This window comes from Aotus nancymaae, unplaced genomic scaffold (assembly GCF_030222135.1).
Source record: "Aotus nancymaae isolate 86718 unplaced genomic scaffold, 86718_ANA_hifiasm-v0.15.2.pri h1tg000012l, whole genome shotgun sequence".
Classification (NCBI taxonomy): Eukaryota; Metazoa; Chordata; class Mammalia; order Primates; family Aotidae; genus Aotus; species Aotus nancymaae.
The window spans coordinates 23,782,576-23,803,412 of NW_026988423.1; the positions used below are offsets into that span (position 1 = coordinate 23,782,576).

General features: G+C 52.2%; 1 protein-coding gene across 7 annotated transcripts; it reads left to right on the forward strand.

Annotated features, from left to right (window-relative positions):
• Window positions 1-4,023: 4,023 nt before the first annotated feature.
• NLRX1 (NLR family member X1) lies at window positions 4,024-20,731 on the forward strand. Of its 7 annotated transcripts, none has more exons than XM_012470317.3 (11): window positions 4,024-4,118; window positions 4,198-4,515; window positions 6,618-6,743; window positions 7,303-7,372; window positions 7,846-7,934; window positions 8,446-9,065; window positions 9,739-10,560; window positions 16,499-17,094; window positions 17,663-17,749; window positions 18,559-18,810; window positions 19,551-20,731. In XM_012470317.3, exons 3-11 carry the CDS (start codon window positions 6,674-6,676, stop codon window positions 19,870-19,872), a joined length of 2,928 nt encoding a protein of 975 aa, XP_012325740.1. In that variant the 5' UTR covers window positions 4,024-4,118; window positions 4,198-4,515; window positions 6,618-6,673; the 3' UTR covers window positions 19,873-20,731. The 7 variants fall into 7 exon arrangements, with proteins under 7 accessions (XP_012325740.1, XP_012325737.1, XP_012325738.1 ...); XM_064375492.1 differs by having other exon boundaries at window positions 4,052-4,082; XM_012470314.2 differs by having other exon boundaries at window positions 4,024-4,515.
• Window positions 20,732-20,837: the final 106 nt, after the last annotated feature.

Below are 20,837 nucleotides of genomic sequence, written 5' to 3' on the forward strand. Positions count from 1 at the left end.
AAGACCAGAGTTGACCAAGACAGTTGTTCACGTAATAATTCTTTTTTCTTTCTTTCTTTCTTTTTTTTTTAAAGACAGGGTTTCACCATGTTGGTCAGGCTGGTCTTGAACTCCTGACCTCAGGTGATCTGCCCGCCTTGGCCTCCAAAGTGGTTGGATTACAGGCGTGAGCCACCACGCCTGGCCTCTTTTTTCTTTTTTTGAGACAGGGTCTTGCTCTGTCACCCAGGCTGGAGTACAGTGGTGCGATCATGGCTTACTGTAGCTTCATCCTCCTGGGCTCAGGGGATCCTCCTGCCTCAGCCCCAGAGAAGCTGGGACCACAGGTGTGTGCCACCATGCCTGGCTAATTTTTTTCTTATTTTTTGTGGAATCAGGGTTTCATTATGTTGCCCAAGCTGGTCTCAAACTCCTGGGCTCAAATGCCCCTTCTGCCTCAGCCTCCCAAAATGCTGGGATTACAGGTGTGAGCAACCACACCCAGCCTCATGCTATAACTGTTTTGCTGAGACGAAGTTTTGCTCTGTAGCCAAGGCTGGAGTGCGCAGTGGCATGATCTCGGCTCACTGCAACCTCTGCCTCCCAGGTTCAAGCGATTCTCCTGCCTTACCCTCCTGAGTTGCTGGGACTAAAGGCACCTGCCACCATGCCTGACTAATTTTTTTGCATTTTTAGTAGAGACAAGGTTTCACCATGTTGGCAGGCTGGTCTCAAACTCCTGACCGCAGGTGATCCACCCACCTTGGCTTCCCAAAGTGCTGGGATTATAGACATGAGCCACCTTGCCCAGCCTCATGCTACAATTCATAAAGCACCTGGTGCCCCATCCTGAGGTCAGACAATAGAGGACATGGCCACGGCGTGACTCACAGTACTTCCGTCTTCAAGAGACCAAAGTATATGTTATTAATAAAACCTACATGGCTGTCGTACCCATGGGGAAGGTGACAGGGGAAGGAAAACAGCTTGCTTTGAGCTGTGTCCAGGAACTGCAGCCGGGTGACTGTCTGCCTTGCATGGTTAGGTAAGTGGAATGAAGCTAGAGGAGTTTACCAGGCCCAAATTGTCACCCCTGAGACTACCTTCATAGGGTTCCTATACTTCCCCTCCCATATCCCATTCTACTCCCCTTGAAGAACCTCTTTTGAAATGCAAATATGTTGTTCACCCTGCTGCTGAGATGCCCTGCCCTTCCTTTCTCTGATTTTTTTATTTTTTGAGACAGAGTCTCTGTCTGTTGCCCAGGCTGGAGTGCAGTGGTGGGATCTCAGCTCACTGAGACATCTCCCTCCCAGGTTCAAGTGATTCTCCTACTTCAGTCTCCTGAGTAGCTGGGATTACAAGCATGTGCCACCACACCCAGCTAAGTTTTTGTGTTTTTATTTTTATTTTTGAGACAGTTTCACTTTATTGCACAGGCTACAGAGTGCAGTGGCAAGATCTCAGTTCACTGCAGCCTCTGCCTCCCAGGTTCAAGCAATTCTTGTGCCTCAGCCTCCTGAGTAGCTGGGACTACAGGTCCATGCCATCACTCCTGGCTGATTTTTTTTCTTTGACATGGAGTCTTGCTCTGTTTCCCAGGCTGGAGTGGTGCAGTGGTGTGATCTCAGCTCACTGCAACCTCAGCCTCCTGGGTTCAAGCGATTCTCCTGCCTCAGCCTCCTGAGTAGCTGGGACTATAGGCACATACCATCAAGCTCGGCTAATTTTTGTATTTTTAGTCAAGATGAGGTTTCACCATGTTGCCCAGGCTGGTCTCGAATTTCTAAAGCTCAGGCAATCCGCCCACCTCAGCCTCCCAAAGTGCTAGGATTACAGGCGTGAGCCACCACACGTGGCCAATTTTTTGTATTTTTAGTAGAGACAGGGTTTCACCGTGTTGGCCAGGCTGGTCTCGAACTCCTGGCTGTTAAAATGTGCACGCTGAATGAAGAGACCCCCCTCAAACAGGCTTTGTGTGAGCAACATGGCTGTTTATTCGCCTGGATGCAGGTGGGCTGCAGCTGAAAAGGGCGTCAGCAAAGGGCAGTGGGATAGGAGTTGGTTTTATATATTATGGGGAAAGCAGTGGAAATTTACAAAAATTACTTTAGGGCAGTTTTTTGCAAGCTGGGAGGGGATCATAGGGTATGGAGTCATGAGGTTGGCCAGGCTGGGAAGGGGATATAGGGTGTGGAGTTTGGCCAAGGTTGGCCAAGTTACGAAGTCCTGTGGCCTTGTCAATTGAGGCTGGAATAAGAAACAATAGAGAATGTCTTAAAGTTAAGTAGGTGCTGCAGGGGTTGATAATTTTTTTTTTCTGTAAGTTCATCTGAGCAGAGGGGGTTGATCATTTCTTCCTCTTTTCCTGACTTTCCAGCTCTTCAGATTTTCTAATTCCAAAAGGCCCTCCAGAGGTGTACATGTGGTTCATGGGGGTCGTCATGCCGTCCACAGCGCGGTCAGAACTTACACTGGCCTCAGGAGATCTGCCCACCCCAGCCCTCCAAAGTGCTGAGATTACAGACATGAGCCACTGGGCCTGGCCCTCTGATTTATTTTTTTCAGATCCAGTTCAAATGTTACCTTCTCTGCACTCCCTTTTCCAGACTCTCCTAATGCTTTGCCTCTGGCTCTGAAGTACATCATTTGTTTGTCTGTTTTTTATCTTTTTATTTTCATTTTTAATAGAGACAGGGTCTCACTATGTTGCCCAGGCTGGTCTCGAACTCCTGGTCTCAAGCAATCCTCCTGCCCTGACCTTGAAGTACATCATTTGTAAATGTGGTAGTTGGTTCTATTAAAGGGAGCTGCATGTCTTGTTCTGGTTGGCAGCCTAGGGCCTAGTGCTGGACCTGGCCGGTGGGGGTGAGGTGCTCAGTACTACTCAATACTACATGACAATGAATGAACAAAGGTCTAAATGAAACATCTGCATTGTTTTCACTAAGTCCTCTTCCCAGCCCTGCCCTGGAGAGCCTCTCTGTGGTGCTCTGGTGCACAGCTCTGTTGTGTGAACATTGCACACTCACTCAGGCTTGCATAAGAAGGTGTGCCCTGGCTGTGGGTGGTGGGTGGCTCCTCCATCTGTGCTACGTGAGCTCAGGGTGTGCGCTGTGTGGAAGTGCAGGGATTAGGGTGGGGGCTTTGAGAACTAGGAAGCCCCAGGGCTAGGCCATGACTGGGTGTCAGACCCGAAGAGCAGGTTGGGGTGCAAGCTGTCCCTCATCCCCCATTCTTCCTCCTTTCTTAACCAAGGTTACCAGAGGCCATACACAGAGGTCTGGGGTCTGAAGAGGACCAGGTACAGAAGGGAGAACTCGAGGAAGGCTTAGGCTCAGGTCTCTGCCTGGAGGTAGGCTGGGGAGTCAGGGACAGAGGGAAGGATCCCCTGGAGACCGGCACCTCACGGAGGCCTAGGGGTAAGGTAGGATGACCCAAGTCCGGGATTCTGTTCTGGCTCATTCACTTCCTAAATGAATCAACCTGCACAGTCATTTCACCCTTCTGAGCATCAGTTCTTCATCTGTAAAATGGGCCTGGCCCAGCCTGGGAGGTGGTTAGTGAGGTCACTGGGTGTCACTGGCGCTTGGGAACCTGCAGAGGGCAGTACTAGCGGCAGGGCCCCCGGGGATTGAGGGCCGCGCCCAGGGAGTGGCGGGGGCGATGGTGGGACTGGTGGCGCCGGAGTGCCGTCCCCGCGCCTGCTCCGGGGCACTAGGCCCCTCTCGCTGACCCCCTCGTCCCAGAACCCCGCAGACCCGAGCGCCTGGGCTCGTCCTCTTTCGCGCCCGCTGCCAGGGCCGGGTGCCAGGGCCGCACAGGCGGGTGGAGGCGGGCAGGAAGCGCCGCGCCGAGGAGCTGGGGACGCTGGGAGCCAGCGGGAGACGCCGGCGTCCGCCCCGCCGACCCCTCCGGGCCGCGGCCAACGGCTCCCGGAACTGGGCAGCCGCGGGTAAAGGCCTAGCGGGCTCGATCGCCCCTGCGCCCTCGGCTGGGCGGCCGCGCTGGGCCGGGGGCAGGGCGGGCCGGGGAAGGGCCGCGGGGAGATCCCGGCCGGGAGAGAGAAGGACGGAGCTGGGCGCTGAATGGCTGGCGTTCTGGCAAGTCTCCCCCTGAGTCTCCGAGGCTACCTGAAAGTAGGAGAGCTGTTTGGGACCCAGTTTGGTGGAGGAGCTCTGGACCTGTGGTAACACTGCCCCTGTACTTTTCCTGCAGTGCCCCCTCCTTTTCTCACTGCCCTGGAGACCTGGGTGATCATCGGAGAACTGCCCTCGGCCCTGCAACTACCATCCTGACCCAGTGGCCCTAGATCCGAGGTTAACCCGGAACCCAGGCTTTCTCAGGTTTCCAGAGCCCTCTCTTAACCCTTTTCCAGCCATTGGGACGGACCAGCACCCAGCCAGCTTCTCCACTGGTTGTTCCTGCTAAGGCAGATGGCCCAATGCAGCCAGTTCTCCCTAAGTGTGCCCTGCCCAAGAAGCCCCGATCTCAGTGGAGGAGACCAGGTGCCAAATAGGGGCACATTCCATTTGAGTGAGTTCAGAGGCCTCAGAAAAGACTTCCCAGGGATAGAAACTTTTGAGCAGGATCTCAAAAGATTGGTTGGGGCCCGAGTGGTTGCTGGCGCCTGTAGTCCCAGCACTTTGGGCGGCCGGGAGGCCGAGGTGGGCGGATACCTTGAGTGCAGGAGTTCGAGACCAGGCTGGGCAACAATGATGAAAACCCCGTCTTTACAAAAACAAAAAACAACACTTAACCAGGTGTGGTGACACACCCTTGTAGTCCTAGCTACTTGGGAGACTGAGGCAGGAGGATGGCTTGAGCCCAGGAGGTAGGGGGTGCTGTGAGATCACGCCACTGCACTCCAACCTGGGCAACAGAGCTAGAGACCCTGTCTCAGAAAAAAAAAATTTGGTTGGGACTCTAACAGAGGAGAAAGGTCATTCTAAACTGAGAAGAGTGTATGAACAAATTTAGGACAGCAAGAGCAAGAATCCGGTGAGCCTGGAGAATAAGGTACAGGCTAAGGACAAACTCAGAAAAATAGCTTGTGGGAGCCCAGTGTTTGGAGTCTATAAGTAATCTGGGACTTAGGGAGGTTCTTGGTCCCTGGGATGAGGGATTAGAATGGGATGAGACTGAAGGCAGAAAGGCTGGTGAGGAGACTGGGTCCAATAAGTCCTGGTCGGGGCAGCAACACTGGCTGGTAAAGCAGAGGGGAGGAATTGCTAGGACTGTTCACACTACCTGAAGGAGCAGGGGAAGAAAGATTTGAGGACAGAGGTCAGGTTTCTAGTGTGAAGTGTGGGTGGGAAGATTTGCAGCAAGGTAAATGACAAGGGGAGGGGAATGATGAGTTCAGTTTTACATTGAAGTTTGAAGCAGTGGCAGGTTATCCATCTGGAGATGTCAAGTGAGAAGTTTATTCATTTATTTGTTATTTATGTCAGCCTCAAAGGCTGCTTAAATCAAAGTCACAGAAACATAAAATGATAAAACCATTGAAACTCTAGGCTGGGCGCAGTGGCTCATGCCTGTAATCCCAGTACTTTGGGAGGCCAAGGCGGGTGGATCACAAGGTCAAGAGATCAAGACTATCTTGAGGCTGATGAATCCCTTGAACCTGGAAGACCAAGGTTGCGGTGAGCTGAGACTGTGCCATTGCAGTCCAGCCCGGGCAACAACAGTAAGACTCCATCTTGGGAAAACAACAACAACAAAAACCATTAAAACTCAGCTAAAAGGACCTGATAGCTGAGGAAGAAAGGCAGAGCAGGGTGGATAATTATTACTGGAAAATCTAGGCACAGAAAAGCCACTGAAAATGGAACACAGAACTCCTATCTGAGCTTGCCGGTGGCCAAGAAGGAAAAAGGACTCCTAAATAAAGCAGTCTAAGGCGGGTGGATTACCTGAGGTCGGAAGTTTGAGACCAGCTTGGCCAACATGGTAAACCCTGTCCCTACTAAAAATACAAAAATTAGCCCAGTGTGGTGGTGGGCACCTGTAATCCCAGCTACTTGGGATGCTGAGGCAGGAGAACCGCTTGAACCTGGGAGGCAGAGGCTGTAGTGAGCCAAGATCATGCCATTGCAGTCCAGCCTGGGAACTGCATCTCAAAAAAAAAAAAGGCTGGCCGCAGTGGTTCATGCCTATAATCTCAACACTTTGGGAGGCTGAGGTGGGCGGATCACCTGAGGTCAGGAGTTCGAGACCAGCCTGACCAACATGGTAAAACCCCATCTCTACTAAAAATACAAAAAATTAGCCTAGCATGGTGGCACGCAACTGTAATCCCAGCTACTCAGGAGGCTGAGCCAGGAGTATCACTTGAACCTAGGAGGTGGAGGTTGCAGTGAGCTGAGATGGCACCATTGCACTCCAGCCTGGGCAACAAGAGCAAAACTCAGTCTCAAAAAAAAGGAAAAAAAAAGTGGTAGGAGAAAAAATGGGATCCCTCAAGTTGGAGTTTGGGAGAGGAATGAGAGCTGAAAGCCAGGCCAGGGCTTCAGCAGGACCAACATTTGAGGAAGGGCTGATCCCCTTCTGGGAGGAAGGTCCCTCTTTGGCTGGAATGGGGTAGGGTGCAGGGGAGGAGTGGTAGCAGTGATCCCTTCATACCATTCTTCTTGCAGGGGAGCAGGATAGAAGTTGGTACTAGGCCCCCCAGGCTCTGACCTTCTCTCCCAGGATGAGGTGGGGCCACCATTTGCCCAGGGCCTCTTGGGGCTCTGGTTTTGGAAGAACACTCCAGCGACCAGGTAAGCAGGAAGCAGGGTTTCTGTTTTTACCTCTTTCTTGCTTTTCAGGGTCCACATGATGCCTCCAAAACAGCAGGGATCCAGACACCAGGTGCACTAGTCTCAGCTCTGTGTTTCTCTAGCTGTTGACCTTGGGCATGTCGCCTCACCTTCCTGAGCTGCCTTTTTCCCATCCTAAAATAAGAGAGTTGGACTAGATCATTTTCAAGGGTCTCTTGTAGCTACATAAGTCTAGGAACTTGTCTGATTTTATTTTACATACAACAGAGATTTACTGAGCGCCTGCCATACTGCAGACCCTGTGTTAAGTTCTAAGTAAATAATTGTGAACAAAGACAGACGTAAAATTGTACAACATCCAGATGTGATCCCTCTCATGGAGCGGGGAGGAATGAATGTTAATCAAATAATCTCACAATGACATATACAATTTCAAAATAACTGCTGCAAAGGGGCAGTACATGCTGCTATGAGAGCAAATACTGGGGGGTCTGATGCAGACATGGGTTCTGTGTATTGGATGGGATCTGCAAATGCTGTTTCTTCCTTCTCTCTGTAGATGAACGTTTCCCCTTCCTGATCCACTGGAGTCGGCCCCTTCAAGGGGAGCGTCCCCTTGGGCTCCCTAGGTGAGGCTGGGTGTCATACCTAGGACTAATCTAGGCACAACAGAGTAGACTGGGAAGGGTCAGGACTTGGGGCTAGCTTGATCTCTTGGGGACCTTGGGGAGGGGCTTGGTCCTCTAGGGGTGGGAGGATACAGTGGCAGCTCCCAGGCCTGAGAGGAAGTTGGCTTAGATCATCTGTGGTAGAAAGCATAGTGCTCAGTGGAGGGAGGATGTGTGGGAAGTAGGTGGAGCCTGGCACGGCCAGCCTGAGTTCTGGGCAGCAGTCAGCAGTGGAGACTGGTGGGTTAGGGATAAGGGGTCAGTTCCTGGGAGGGGTGTGAGAGTCAGACAAGCCTCTAAACTCGGGGATCGAGTGTGGGGCCTATATCTCAGGAAGCCGGAAGTCTAGCAGTGCAGACAGGCTTGGACCCAGAGCCTGTGAAGGGGCTGACCAAAGATCCAAGTCCCAGCTCATCTCCTTTCCTTGTTCCCAGGGACTTCATACGCCACCACGAAAGCTCTGCAGACAGCGCTCCCCCAACTGTGAGGCATGGACGGCTGTTCCCCAGTGCCTCTGCAACTGGTAAAGGGACTGACTGGGACCCTGGTTAGGGGTTGTGGTGGGGAGAGGGGGCTGGAAGGAGAAGCAGGGTGAGGGAGGCATAGAGGACCCACTGCCATATTCCATCGGTGGTCCCTCCTCCTCTCTCTCCCTCCCTCCCATCCATCTATGTAGCCCTTCCTACAATACTCATGTAATGCACACTTATATGTATAAAGCACTAGGAGAGCCATACCATCCCTATCCTCAACAAATGTTGGGTCTAGCAGGTTAAGGCGGCACATAAGTCAGGGTGAAACCAGTCGGTCCAGGCTCAGCATTACTTGTCCAGTGGATCCCCACTTTCTGACATAGGGGTTCCAAACTTTTTGGACAGTCTATAATTTTTCAGGAAGTCTTTTGTGCCCATCATTGTGGGCCCCAGCATCTACGCCTTGACGTCCTAGCCTGACCTCACCACCGCCCTGATTGGCCCTAAGCTACATCTCCAAGGCCCCTTTCCCTGACCCATTTCCCTTGTCTTCCCATATAGAAGCTATCCAGCAGCACCGCCGGAACCTGGCTGAGTGGTTCTGCCGGCTGCCCAGGGAGGAGCGCCAGTTTGGCCCGACCTTTGCCCTAGACACGGTCCACGTTGACCCTGTGATCCGCGAAAGCAACCCTGATGAGCTACTTCGCCCATCCTCGGAGTTGGCCCTGGAGCATCAGCCGCCCCAGGCTGGGCTCCCCCCACTGGCCCTGTCTCAGCTCTTTGACCCAGATGCCTGTGGGCGCCGGGTGCAGACAGTGGTGCTGTATGGGACAGTGGGCACAGGCAAGAGCACACTGGTGCGCAAGATGGTTCTGGACTGGTGTTACGGGCGGCTGCCAACCTTCAAGCTGCTCATCCCCTTCTCCTGTGAGGACCTGTCGTCCCTGGGCCCTTCCCCGGCCTCCTTGTGCCAACTTGTGGCTCAGCGCTACATGCCCCTGAAGGAGGTTCTGCCCCTGATGGCCGCCACTGGGTCCCACCTCCTCTTTGTGCTCCATGGCTTGGAGCATCTCAACCTTGACTTCAGGTTGGCAGGCACGGGACTTTGTAGTGACCCTGAGGAACCGGAGGCACCAGCTGCTATCATCGTCAACCTGCTGCGCAAATACATGCTGCCCGAGGTTGGTGGCCCTTTGCCCCAGGCTATCACTGCTGCCCCTTGACTTGCCCCCTAGGTCCTGGGTTACTTTACCTCCTGGTCCCTTCACTTCCCAGTGGTGTGACTCTGAGCAAGTCAGTAACTTCTCTAGGCTCTGTTCCTCTCCCCTTGAGTTGCTCTGATCAAATGGGATACTGCACATGACATTGGCACAGCGTCCTGGATCACAGCAGGTGCTCAATAATTGCGCGTTATAACTGTTATCCTCATCATTGCATCATTGTCTTCATCCTTGAACACTCAGAATTCAGGGGTCCCCTGGGAATAGAGGTAGTCAGCAGGACACTAAGGTCTTCCTTTCTTTCTGTTTTTTTTTTGAGACTGAGTCTCACCCTGTTGCCAGGCTGGAGTGCAATGGAGCAATCTCGGCTCACTGCAACCTCCAACTTTCTGGTTCAAGTGATTCTCCTGCTTCTGCCTCCTGAGTAGCTGGGATTACAGGCACATGCCACCACACCCAGCTAATTTTTGTATTTTTAGTAGAGACAGGGTTTCACCATGTTGTCCAGGATGGTCTTGATATCCTGACCTCATGATCCGCCCGCCACGGCCTCCCAAAGTGCTGGGATTACAGGTGTGAGCCACCGTGCCAGGCCACTAAGGTCTTTCTTAACTTTCAACCATGCTCTTCCCAGGCCAGCATTCTGGTGACCACTCGGCCTTCTGCCATCGGCCGCATCCCCAGCAAGTATGTGGGACGCTATGGTGAAATCTGTGGCTTCTCTGATACCAACCTGCAGAAGCTCTACTTCCAGCTCCGCCTCAACCAGCCGGACTGCGGGGATGCTGCTGGGGGTGCAGGTGTCTCTGCCACGCCAGCTCAGCGTGACAACCTGGTGCAGATGCTCTCCCGGAACCTGGAGGGGCACCACCAGATTGCTGCCGCCTGCTTCCTGCCATCCTATTGCTGGCTCGTCTGTGCCACCTTGCACTTCCTGCATGCCCCCACACCTGCTGGGCAGACCCTTACTAGCATCTATACCAGCTTTCTGCGCCTCAACTTCAGTGGGGAAACCCTGGATAGCACGGACCCCTCCAATTTGTCCCTTATGGCCTATGCAGCCCGAACCATGGGCAAGTTGGCCTACCAGGGGGTGTCCTCCCGAAAGACCTACTTCTCTGAAGAGGATGTCCGTGGCTGCCTGGAGGCTGGCATCAAGACGGAGGAGGAGTTTCAGCTGCTGCATATCTTCCGCCGGGATGCCCTGAGGTTTTTCCTGGCCCCGTGTGTGGAGCCAGGGCGCGCAGGCACCTTCGTGTTCACTGTGCCTGCCATGCAGGAATACCTGGCTGCCCTCTACATCGTGCTGGGTTTGCACAAGACGACCCTGCAACGGGTGGGCAAGGAAGTGGCCGAGCTTGTGGGCCGTGTCGGGGAAGACGTCAGCCTGGTACTGGGCATCATGGCCAAGCTGCTGCCTCTGCAGGCTCTGCCTCTGCTCTTCAACCTGCTCAAGGTAACATCCCTGAGACCCCCCTATCTGCTCCTTCCCTCCCCAGCACCCCAAGCTGGCCACACTCCTCATGGTTCCCTGTTCACTCATTGCTCATCTCCCAGCAGGAAACTGCTGCTTCCTGCACAGGTATGAATCTTCTTCCTGGATCCGGTTTCAGCTCTGGGCATTTTGGCTTTTAGTGGGATTACGGAGAGAGAAGCCACAAGGCCAGGGAGTGCTCGGTGGCTGGGGAGGGGAATTTGGGAACATGGGGCACTTTAAAAGCAATCCTACATGGATTCCTAAAAATGCTTTCTTTTTTGTGTTTTTCCTCCTAGGAGGCAGATCTGTCCTCTGCTTTGCAGGTCCAGAACCTTGATTGTATCTGTTGCACCAGAGGTGATTAGGCTGACAGTGATGACTCATCCTAACTAAATCACCAGAGATGGGTTTATAAAGCAGATGCCATTTTATTCATGTATACTAGGACGATGCATGGCATCAGTAATTGGCTTAGTGGATTCGTCCTGAGGGCAGGTCCACTCCAGAAACCAAATTACAGAACTAGGACTGTGCTGTGAGCAGCACAGCTGAGTGAGGTCTTTGAGGGCCGGAAGGAGCCACTCTGTGATGTGTGCCCGGCCCTTTATCAGTGTTCTCCCTTTCGTTTTTCGCATACTCCTAGGAAGGAAATACTATTATGATCCCTTTTATAGATGAATAAACTGGGGCTCAGAGAGGCAAAATAACTTGTCCAAGATCACTCTTGTAAAAAAGTGATAATTGTAAGTAAAAAAGCTGGGATAGGAGCCCAGGGCTTTGTGATTCTGAATCCTGTGCTTTTTCTGCCAAACTATACTGGTGCATTATGGATATTTCTGTGGAGCTGTGGGGCTGTGCTAGGTAACCTTTGTTTTCTATAGGAATGTTTCAGTAACCAATTTTGAGGAGGCAGAGTGCTGGCTAGTGCTGACAGAATTTCAACGCTTGTTTAAAATTTATTTTTATTTTTATTCATTTTATTATTTTATTTATTATTATTATTTTTAACAGAGACAGAGTTTCACCATGTTGGCCAGGCTGGACTTGAACTCCTGACCTCAGGTGATCCACCCACCTTGGCCTCCCAAAGTGCTTGATTATAAGCATGAGCCACGATGCCTGGACTATTTTTATTTTTATTTTTTGAGATGGAATCTCACACTGTCACCCTGACTGGAGTGCAGTGGCATGACCTTGGCTCCCTGCAATCTCCGCCTCCTGAGTTCAAGCAATTCTCCTGCCTCAGTCTCCCGAGTAGCTAAGATTACAGGTGCCCGCCACCATGCCCAGCTAATTTGTTGTATTTTTAGTAGAGACAGGGTTTCACTATGTTGGCCAGGCTGGTCTCGAACTCCTGACCTCATGATTCGCCCCCCTCAGCCTCCCAAAGTGCTGGGATTATGGGTGTGAGCCACTGTGCCAGGCTGTTAAATTTATTTTTATTTTTATTTTTTGAGACAGTCTTACTCTGTTGCCCAGGCTAGAGTGCAGTGGTACAATCACAGCTCACTGCAGCTTCGACCTCCTGGGTTCAATCAGTCCTCCCACCTCAACTTCACTGAGTAGCTGGGACCACAAGCATGTGCCACCATCCTTGGCTAATTTTAAAAATTTTTAATTTTGTAGCTGGGTACAGTGGCTCATGCCTATAATCCCAGCACTTTGGGAGGCGAAGAGGTGGATCACCTGAGGTTGGGAGTTCGAGACCAGCCTGGTCAACATGGTGAAATTCCTTCTCTACTAAAAGTACAAAAATCAGCCAAGCTTGGTGATGGGTGCCTGTAATCCCAGCTACTCGGAAGGCTGAGGCAAGAGAATCTCTTGAACCTGGGAGGCAGAGGTTGCAGTGAGCCGAGATCGTGCCACTGCACTCCAGCCTAATTGACAGAGTGAGGCTCCCTCTAAAAAATGTTAACAATTAATTAAATTAAAAATTAAAAAAATTAATTTTGTAGAGCTAGGGTCTCACTAGTGATTCTCTCACTTTGGCCTCTCAAAGTGTTGGGCTACAGGTATGAACCACTGTGTCGGGCCAGGTTTTTTTTATAGGCACCAAAGCATAAGGGCTAAGAACAGGATTAGTAACTCAGCTATTTGAGTTCAAATACAAGCTCTGCTACATATTAGCTGTGAGACCTTGGACAGGTTACTTAACTCTGTCCCTCAGTTTCCTTATCTGTGAAATGGAGATGATACTAGAGCTTATATAACTGGCCTAATATGAAGATTAAATGAACTCATCCTCAGAGTCTGGCACATGGTAAGTGCTGTTTAATTGTTTTTCAGAGATGGACTCATGCTCTGTCACCCAGTCTGGAGTGAAGTGGTGCCATCTCTGCTCACTGCAAACTTCGCCTCCCGGATTTAAGCGATTCTCCTGCCTCAGCCTCCCAAGTAGCTGGGATTACAGGCCTACGCCACCATGCCTGGCTAATTTTTGTGTATATATATATATATATATATATATATATTTTTTTTTTTTTGAGGCGGAGTTTTGCTCTTGTTGCCCAGTCTGGAGTGCAATGGCGCAATCTTGGCTCACCACAATCTCCATCTCCTGGGTTCAAGCGATTCTCCTGCCTCAGCCTCCCGATAGCTGGGATTATAGGCATGTGCCACCACACCCAACTAATTTTGTATTTTTTAGTGGAGACAGGTTTTCTCCATGTTGGTCAGGCTGGTCTCGAACTCCCGACCTCAGGTGCTCTGCCCACCTCAGCCTCCCAAAGTGCTGGGATTACAGGCGTGAGCCACCGCCCCGGCTCTACTTTTTGTATTTTTAGTAGAGATGGGGTTTCACCATGTTGGCCATGCTGGTCTTGAACTCTTGACCTCAGGTGATCCACCCACCTCAGCCTCCCAAAGTGCTGGGATTACAGGAGTGAGTCACCATGCCCAACCTATGCTGTTTAATTGTTTGTCACACATAGAAACAGATTCTGTTTGAGACTAGTCTGGCCAACATGGTGAAACCCCGTCTCTACTAAAAATACAAAAATAAGCCAGGCATGGTGGTGCGCATCTGTGATCCCAGCTACTTGGGAGTCTGAGGCAGGAGAATCGCTTTAGCCCAGGAAGTGGAGGTTGCAGTAAGCCTAGATCTCACCACTGCACTCCAGCCTGTGGGACAGAGTGAAACTGTCTCAAAAAAGAAACAGGCTCAGGAAGCCCACCCCTTCTCACACCTTCACCTCCGATAGGAGGTGACAGCTGCTGCTGAGGCCATCCCCACCTTGAGAATGTGCCTGCTGGACCTTAGTTGCAGCAAGAGGCTACAGTCTCTCGAGGGGATTCCGAAAGCCCCCAGTTATTGAAAGCCTACCAGAATTGTCAGTCCTGGCACCCCCAAGCCCTCTTGGAGGGAGGGCTGCCCTGGGAGAGCACTGAGCCCATCTGTTTCTTCATGATCCTGTGGATTCAGCTTCACAGGGTGACATTTTCTGGGCTTGTCACAGATTAGTGTTGGAGAAGGGGCACTATCACCTCTATGAAGGGAACCTCACATATAAACATGAAAAAAAGCTGGATTCGATGGTGCACACCTGTAGTCCCAGCTCTTGGGAAGCCGAGGCAGGAGGATTGCTTGAGCCCAGGAGTTCAAGGCTACAGTGAGCTATGATTGCACAACTGCACTCCAGCCTGGGTGACACAGCAAGACCCTGTCTCTAAACAAATAAAAATTAAAAGTGAAAAAGACCCAGATGTTAAAGGAGGTGCCACAAAACAGCGTCATGGTTTGTTGCCAGAGGAATGACCTGTCTTTCCTTTCAGAACCATTGCAGGGACAGGGGAAGATATCACAAACCCCTAGACCTTCATTTCTTTCTTTCTTTTTTTGTTTTAAGACAGGGTTTTGCCATGTTGGTCAGGCTGGTCTTGAACTCGCGACCTCAGGTGATCCACTCGCCTTGGCCTCCAAAATGCTTGGATTACAGGCGTGAACCACCATGCCCAGCCAGACCTTCATTTCTTTGTCTGATATTTGAGTGCCTGTTGTGTGCCAGGCAATATGTTAGAATCTGAGGAAACATCAGTTAACCAAACTACAGGTTTCTGCCCTTTCTGATCTAGTCTGAGCTCCCTCCCAGAAGGAAACTGCTGCTTCCTGCACAGTTTGAACACAAAAATATCAATGTAACCATATAAGGAAAAATTATGGCAAATGCTTAGAAAGAAAGGCCCCAGGTGCCGTGAAAGTGTGTAGTGGGGGAACTGGTCTGAGGGGTCAGGGGAGCCTCTTTGTGGAAGGGCATGTCATTTGACCCTTGTAGCATTAGCCAAGGGAAGAACTGGGGGGGAAACACCCCAGGAAGGGGTAGCATCCTGGAGGTTTTTGGTTTTTTTTTCTCTCTCTTCAGACAGGGTCTCGCTCTGTTGTCCAGGCTCGAGTTCTGTGGCACGCTCTCAGCTGACTGCAGCCCCGACCTCCAGTGCTCAGGGACTACAGGCACATGCCACCATGCCTAGCTATATATATTTTTTTAGATGGAGTTTCACTTTTGTTGCCCAGGCTGGAATGCAATGACATGATCTCGGCTCACCACAACCTCTGCCTCCCGGTTCAAGCACCTCCTGGGTTCTCCTGCCCCAGCCTCCTGAGTAGCTGGGATTACAAGCATGCACCACTACGCCTGGCTAACTTTGTATTTTTAGTACAGACTGGGTTTCTCCATGTTGGTCAGGCTGGTCTCAAACTCCTGACCTCAGGTGATCTGCCCACCTTGGCCTCCCAAAGTACTGGGATTATAAGTCTCCATGCTTGGCAATTTTTTGTTTTAAATTAAAAAAATTATTTTATAGAGACAGCATCTGGCTACATTGCCCAGGCTTGTCTTGAACTCCTGAGCTCAAGTGATCATCCCACCTCGGCCTCCCTAAGTGCCAGGGTTCCAGGCAAGAGCCACTGAGCCTGGCCTACGGAGGCTTTGAAGGAGGAAAAACCTTGGCAGTGTTAAGATAAAAGCCGAAGGCCGGGCACGGTGGCTCACACCTGTAATCCCAGCACTTTGGGAGGCCAAGGTGGGTGGATCATGAGATCAGGAGATTGAGACCATCCTGGCCATGGTGAAACCTTGTCTCTACAAAAAAGATTAGCTGGGCATGGTGGTGTAGTCCCAGCTACTCAGGAGGCTGAGGCAGGAAAATTGCTTGAATCCGGGAGACAGAGGTTGCAGTGAGCCGAGATCATGCCACTGCACTGCAGCCTGGTGAAAGAGCAAGACTCTGTCTCAAAAAAAAAAAAAAGCGGAAATGGCAGGATCATAGTGAGTAGGGCCAAGAGGCTTACGATGAAGGCACTGTAGTTGGCAGAGCCCAGATCACACAGGCCCTTGAAGCAGTAGAGCTGTATCAATCGTAGTTGCTGTGACAACAGTGATGCTGAAGATGGTAACGTATTTGTGACACCTAGCCTGGTCCCAAACTAAGTGTGTAATACATGCTAATTCCTTCTCACCGCCTCCTGGGTTCGAAAATATATTGGAGTGCTTGGGAAAGAGAAAGAAATTCCTAATGTCTGCAGAACATGAGACAGGTGTTGAGAGATGACCCTGAAAAGGTCAAATTAGGGCCAAATTATGAAAAGTTTTGGGCCAGGTGCATCGGCTCATGCCTATAATCCTAATACTGTGGGAGGCCTAGGCCAGGGAGCCCAGCCTAGGTGACACAGTAAGATCCCACCTCTAGTTTTAAAAAACATTTCCTATTCCAGGCTAAATGTTCGGAGTTTGCCACATAGCCAGTAGGGAGCCATGGAAGGTGTTACAGCAGGGGAGTAGCATATCAGACAAATTATGCTAACTAAGTTCAAGGGGAGATCACAGGCTGGAGCAGTCATGAGGATGTACCTTAAGCTTAGCCTTGAAGGCTGAACAGGCACACGGAAGGCCACAGTGACCCTCTCCTGCTTCTTTTTCAGGTGGTTCCGCGAGTGTTTGGGCGCATGGTGGGTAAAAGCCGGAAGGCGGTGGCCCAGGCCATGGTGCTGGAGATGTTCCGAGAGGAGGACTACTACAACGATGATGTTCTAGACCAGATGGGCGCCAGTATCCTGGGCGTGGAGGGTCCCCGGCGCCACCCAGATGAGCCCCCTGAGGATGAAGTCTTCGAGCTCTTCCCCATGTTCATGGGGGGGCTTCTCTCTACCCACAACCGAGCTGTGCTAGCTCAACTTGGCTGCCCCATCAAGAACCTGGATGCCCTGGAGAATGCCCAGGCCATCAAGAAGAAACTGGGCAAGCTGGGCCGGAAGGTGCTGCCCCCCTCGGAGCTCCTTGACCACCTCTTCTTCCACTACGAGTTCCAGAACCAGCGCTTCTCCGCTGAGGTGCTCAGCTCCCTGCGTCAGCTCAACCTGGCAGGTGTACGCATGACACCCGTCAAGTGCACAGTGGTGGCGGCTGTGCTGGGCAGCGGAAGGCATGCCCTGGATGAGGTGAACTTGGCCTCCTGCCAGCTAGACCCTGCTGGGCTGCGCACACTCATGCCTGTCTTCCTGCGTACCCGGAAGCTGGGGTGAGGACCTATCCTCATGCACAGGCATGAAGAGGGAAGAGGGCTGGAGGTGAAGAAGTGGGAAGAGAAAGTGTCAGCGAAACCAGAGGAACTGACGAGTGACCAGAAGGTGGGATGAAGAAGTCTAGTGTGGGCGGTGGTGAGAAGAGGAACAGAAGGGAGGAGCCAGGTGTGGTGGTTCCTGCCTGTAATCCCATTGCTTTGAGAGGCCAAGGGGGAAGCATCGCTTGAGCCTAGTAGTTTGAGACCATTCTGGGCAACATAGCAAGACCCTATCTCTACAAAAAATTTAGAAATTAGCCCGCTGTGGTGCCACATGGCTATAGTCCCAGCTACTCAGGAGGCCGAGATGGGAGGATTGCTTGAGCCCAGAAGTCTGAGGCTGCAGTGAGTTGTGATCATGCCATTGTGCTCCAGCCTGGGCAACAGAGTAAGACCCTGTCTCTAAAAAAGGGGGAAGCAGGTATGGATTCCCAGAGGCAGGCTAATGGAAAAAAAGCATGGGAGATAGACTGCATGCTGAATTCCCTCCTTGGTCTCTCACCTCTCTGGCCACCTTCTGCTCCAGCTTGCAACTCAACAGCCTGGGCCCTGAGGCCTGCAAGGACCTCCGAAACCTGCTGCTGCATGACCAGTGCCAAATTACCACACTGCGGTGAGTGCCCTGGGAGTGGGCATCCTGGTGGCCAGCTAAGGTCAAGGGTGAGCTCCCTGCCTCCCAGCATACTTGACACAGGCCCACCCAAGGGAAAATAAATGGAGTCCCCTCCACTTCCCCCAGGTCCACTGTAAGCAGCAGGGCAGTGGGAAAGATGCCACCTGTAATGGGTGCTAGGAAATCTCTTACTTGGCTAAAATCAGCCTGGTGGAGGTAGGGAGAGAGGGTGGAATAATACCTAGGCCAGTTGCCTGGTAACAGTGCCACTGATCATATTCCAGGATTTCTCCTCCAGCCTCCTGAGGATGACCCTAATGCTGGGTACTCAGTAGATGCTCCTTAAGTATTGAAACTGGGAATCCGGGCGCCTGGGTTCCCAGTTTCTGGTTGGAGTAAGGGGAGGCAAATGAGGAGGGAAAAGGGAAGAGCAGGGAGAAGAATAGGGGAGTCAGAGGGGAGGGAGAAGCAGAGGCTGCAGAAGAGGTAAAAAAAAGGCAGAAGAAGGGAAAAAGAAATGGTGATGAGGAAGGGAATAGATAAGAAGGGAGTCAGGGGAAGAGGGAAGGAAAGACCAGCTCCCCCACTCTCCCTCCTCTGCCAGGCACCACACCCCCTATTGCTCCATCCCTTCTCGTGGGCCTGCATTTCTATGTCCAGGCTCCTCTTGCCCCAAGCAGGGCCCTCTTTGGCCCAAGTCCTGACACCCAGCACAGGGCTGCCCTATCAAGGCTGCCAGCACCACCACCAACCTTGCCTCCCCCTCCTCTCAATGGGCCCTCATAACCTTGGGTTGCACGTGGCCGTAGGCTGTCCAACAACCCGCTGACAGCGGCAGGTGTTGCCCTGCTGATGGAGGGGCTGGCAGGAAACACCTCAGTGACACACCTGTCTCTGCTGCACACGGGACTTGGGGACGAGGGCCTGGAGCTGCTGGCTGCCCAGCTGGACCGCAACCGGCAGCTGCAGGAGCTGAACGTGGCCTACAATGGCGCTGGTGACACTGCAGCCTTGGCCCTGGCCAGAGCTGCCCGGGAGCACCCTTCCCTGGAACTGCTGCAGTGAGTCCTGTCCCTGGTCCCATTGCCCCCAGCCCTTCAGACTCCTTCCCTCTCTCCCCTGTGCTCCTCCAATCCTAGGGAGTGCTTCTGGGCCTGGCCTGGTGCCTGTCCTCTGTTCCTGGTTTCTGACTGATCCTTGTCAACCTAGTTCTGAGCCAACTCAAATCCCCGGTGACTGGCCCTTAAACTGCCCCAAATCCCTACCACCATTTCTCCTAGAGGCCTGCTGTGCCTGGTCCCATTGAATTCTAGTATCAGGGTCGGGTGTGGTGGCTCATGTCTGTAATACCAGCACTTTGAGAGATCGAGGCAGGTGCATCACCTGAGGTCAGGAGTTCGAGACCAGCCTGGCCAACATGGTAAAACCCCATCTCTACTAAAAATACAGAAATTAGCTGGGCGTGGTGGTGCATGCCTGTAATCCCAGCTACTTAGGAGGCTGAGGCAGGAGAATCACTTGAACCTGGGAGGCGGAGGTTTCAGTGAGCTGAGATCATGCCACTACACTCCAGCTTGGGAATGAGACTCAGTCTCAAAAAAAAAAAAAAAAGATTCTAGTGTTGGTCCCTACCTCTCACTGGCCAGCACCTTCCATCTCTGGCTCATTGCAGATACTTACCCGATCGCACTCTGCAGCCAGGAGATGAGTTGTGAGGCCCCCCTGACTTTCTGTCCATCCACCCTTGGGCCCTCCTTCTCAGAGCTCTACTGAATGGCATAAATTTTCTCTCTCCTCCCAGCCTCTACTTCAATGAGCTGAGCTCAGAGGGCCGCCAGGTCTTGCGGGACTTAGGGGGTGCTGCTGAAGGCAGTGCCCGGGTAGTGGCATCACTGACAGAGGGGACAGCAGTGTCAGAATACTGGTCAGTGATCCTCAGTGAAGTCCAGCGGAACCTCAACAGCTGGGATCGGGCCAGGGTCCAGCGCCATCTTGAGCTCCTACTGCGGGATCTGGAAGATAGCCGGAGTGCCACCCTTAATCCTTGGCGAAAGGCCCAGCTGCTGCGAGTGGAGGGCGAGGTCAGGGCCCTCCTGGAGCGGCTGGGAGGCTCTGGAAGCTGAGACACTGGTGGCAGGCACCTAGCTTTGTGAACACTGGCCCTAAACCTCTTCCCTCTGTGGGCTCCTGGCTTGCACTGCTCCTTCTAGAAAGATCTCTTCAGGTCTGGGGGCAAAGGAATGGGCACAGCTGTGCCAGTTGCTCTCCTGGGGCATGTTCAACCAGGTCTGAGTCTGGAATCGCCAAGTTAAAGAAGATAAATCAATGCTTTGGGCTTGGAGATGGAACATGCCTCCTCTTTCTTCGGCTAGAAGGACCAAAGTCTGTGGAATTTGGATGACCAGAGTGCCCTGAAGCACCACCACCAACCTTGCCTCCCCCTCCTCTCACCGATTGTACCAGCAAGGGGCTCACATCTTATGTCTGCCATGCTGGGCATGTCACCATCCAGATGTGTTGGAGGCTGGCTTCCCCTCCTTTTTTTTTTTTTTGAGACAGAGTTTTGCTCTTGTTGCCCAGGCTGGAGTGCAATGGTGCGATCTCCGCTCGCTGCAACCTCCGCCTCCCGGATTTAAGCAATTCTCCTGCCTCAGCTTTCTAAGTAGCTGGGATTATAGACATGTGCCACCATGCCCAGCTAATTTTATAATTTTAGTAGAGGCAGGGTTTCTCCATGTCGGTCAGGCTGGTCTCGAACTCCTAACCTCAGGTGATCCACCCACCTTAACTTCCCAAAGTGCTGGGATTACAGGTGTGAGCCACCATGCTCTGCTCACTTGTGGACACCGAGGATGCCCTCACATTGGTGCTTTCTTCTCATCCTCATGCCCCCTTTGCCACAATGGTACCGATGGCTTGGTGGCCCCTCGGGGTAGATGCATCTGACTTGCTGCTATTAAAAAGCTGTGTGCCTTCCACCGATTGTGGCCTCCTCTTTATTGCCTGGTGCTTCCAAGAAAGGGCACTGTTCTTGGTCTTTCTGGTTAAACTACCAACCATGATCTATCGCAATGGCTCTTGGGCACCA

What these genes read in the sequence shown, in the direction of transcription:
- NLRX1 (XM_012470314.2), top strand. Translation starts at nt 6,674, where the DNA reads ATGAGGTGGGGCCACCATTTGCCCAGGGCCTCTTGGGGCTCTGGTTTT. An exon ending in CTGCGTACCCGGAAGCTGGG is followed by an intron (nt 17,095 to 17,662) that starts GTGAGGACCTAT and finishes CTTCTGCTCCAG; the next exon opens with CTTGCAACTCAACAGCCTGG. An exon ending in TGCCAAATTACCACACTGCG is followed by an intron (nt 17,750 to 18,558) that starts GTGAGTGCCCTG and finishes ACGTGGCCGTAG; the next exon opens with GCTGTCCAACAACCCGCTGA.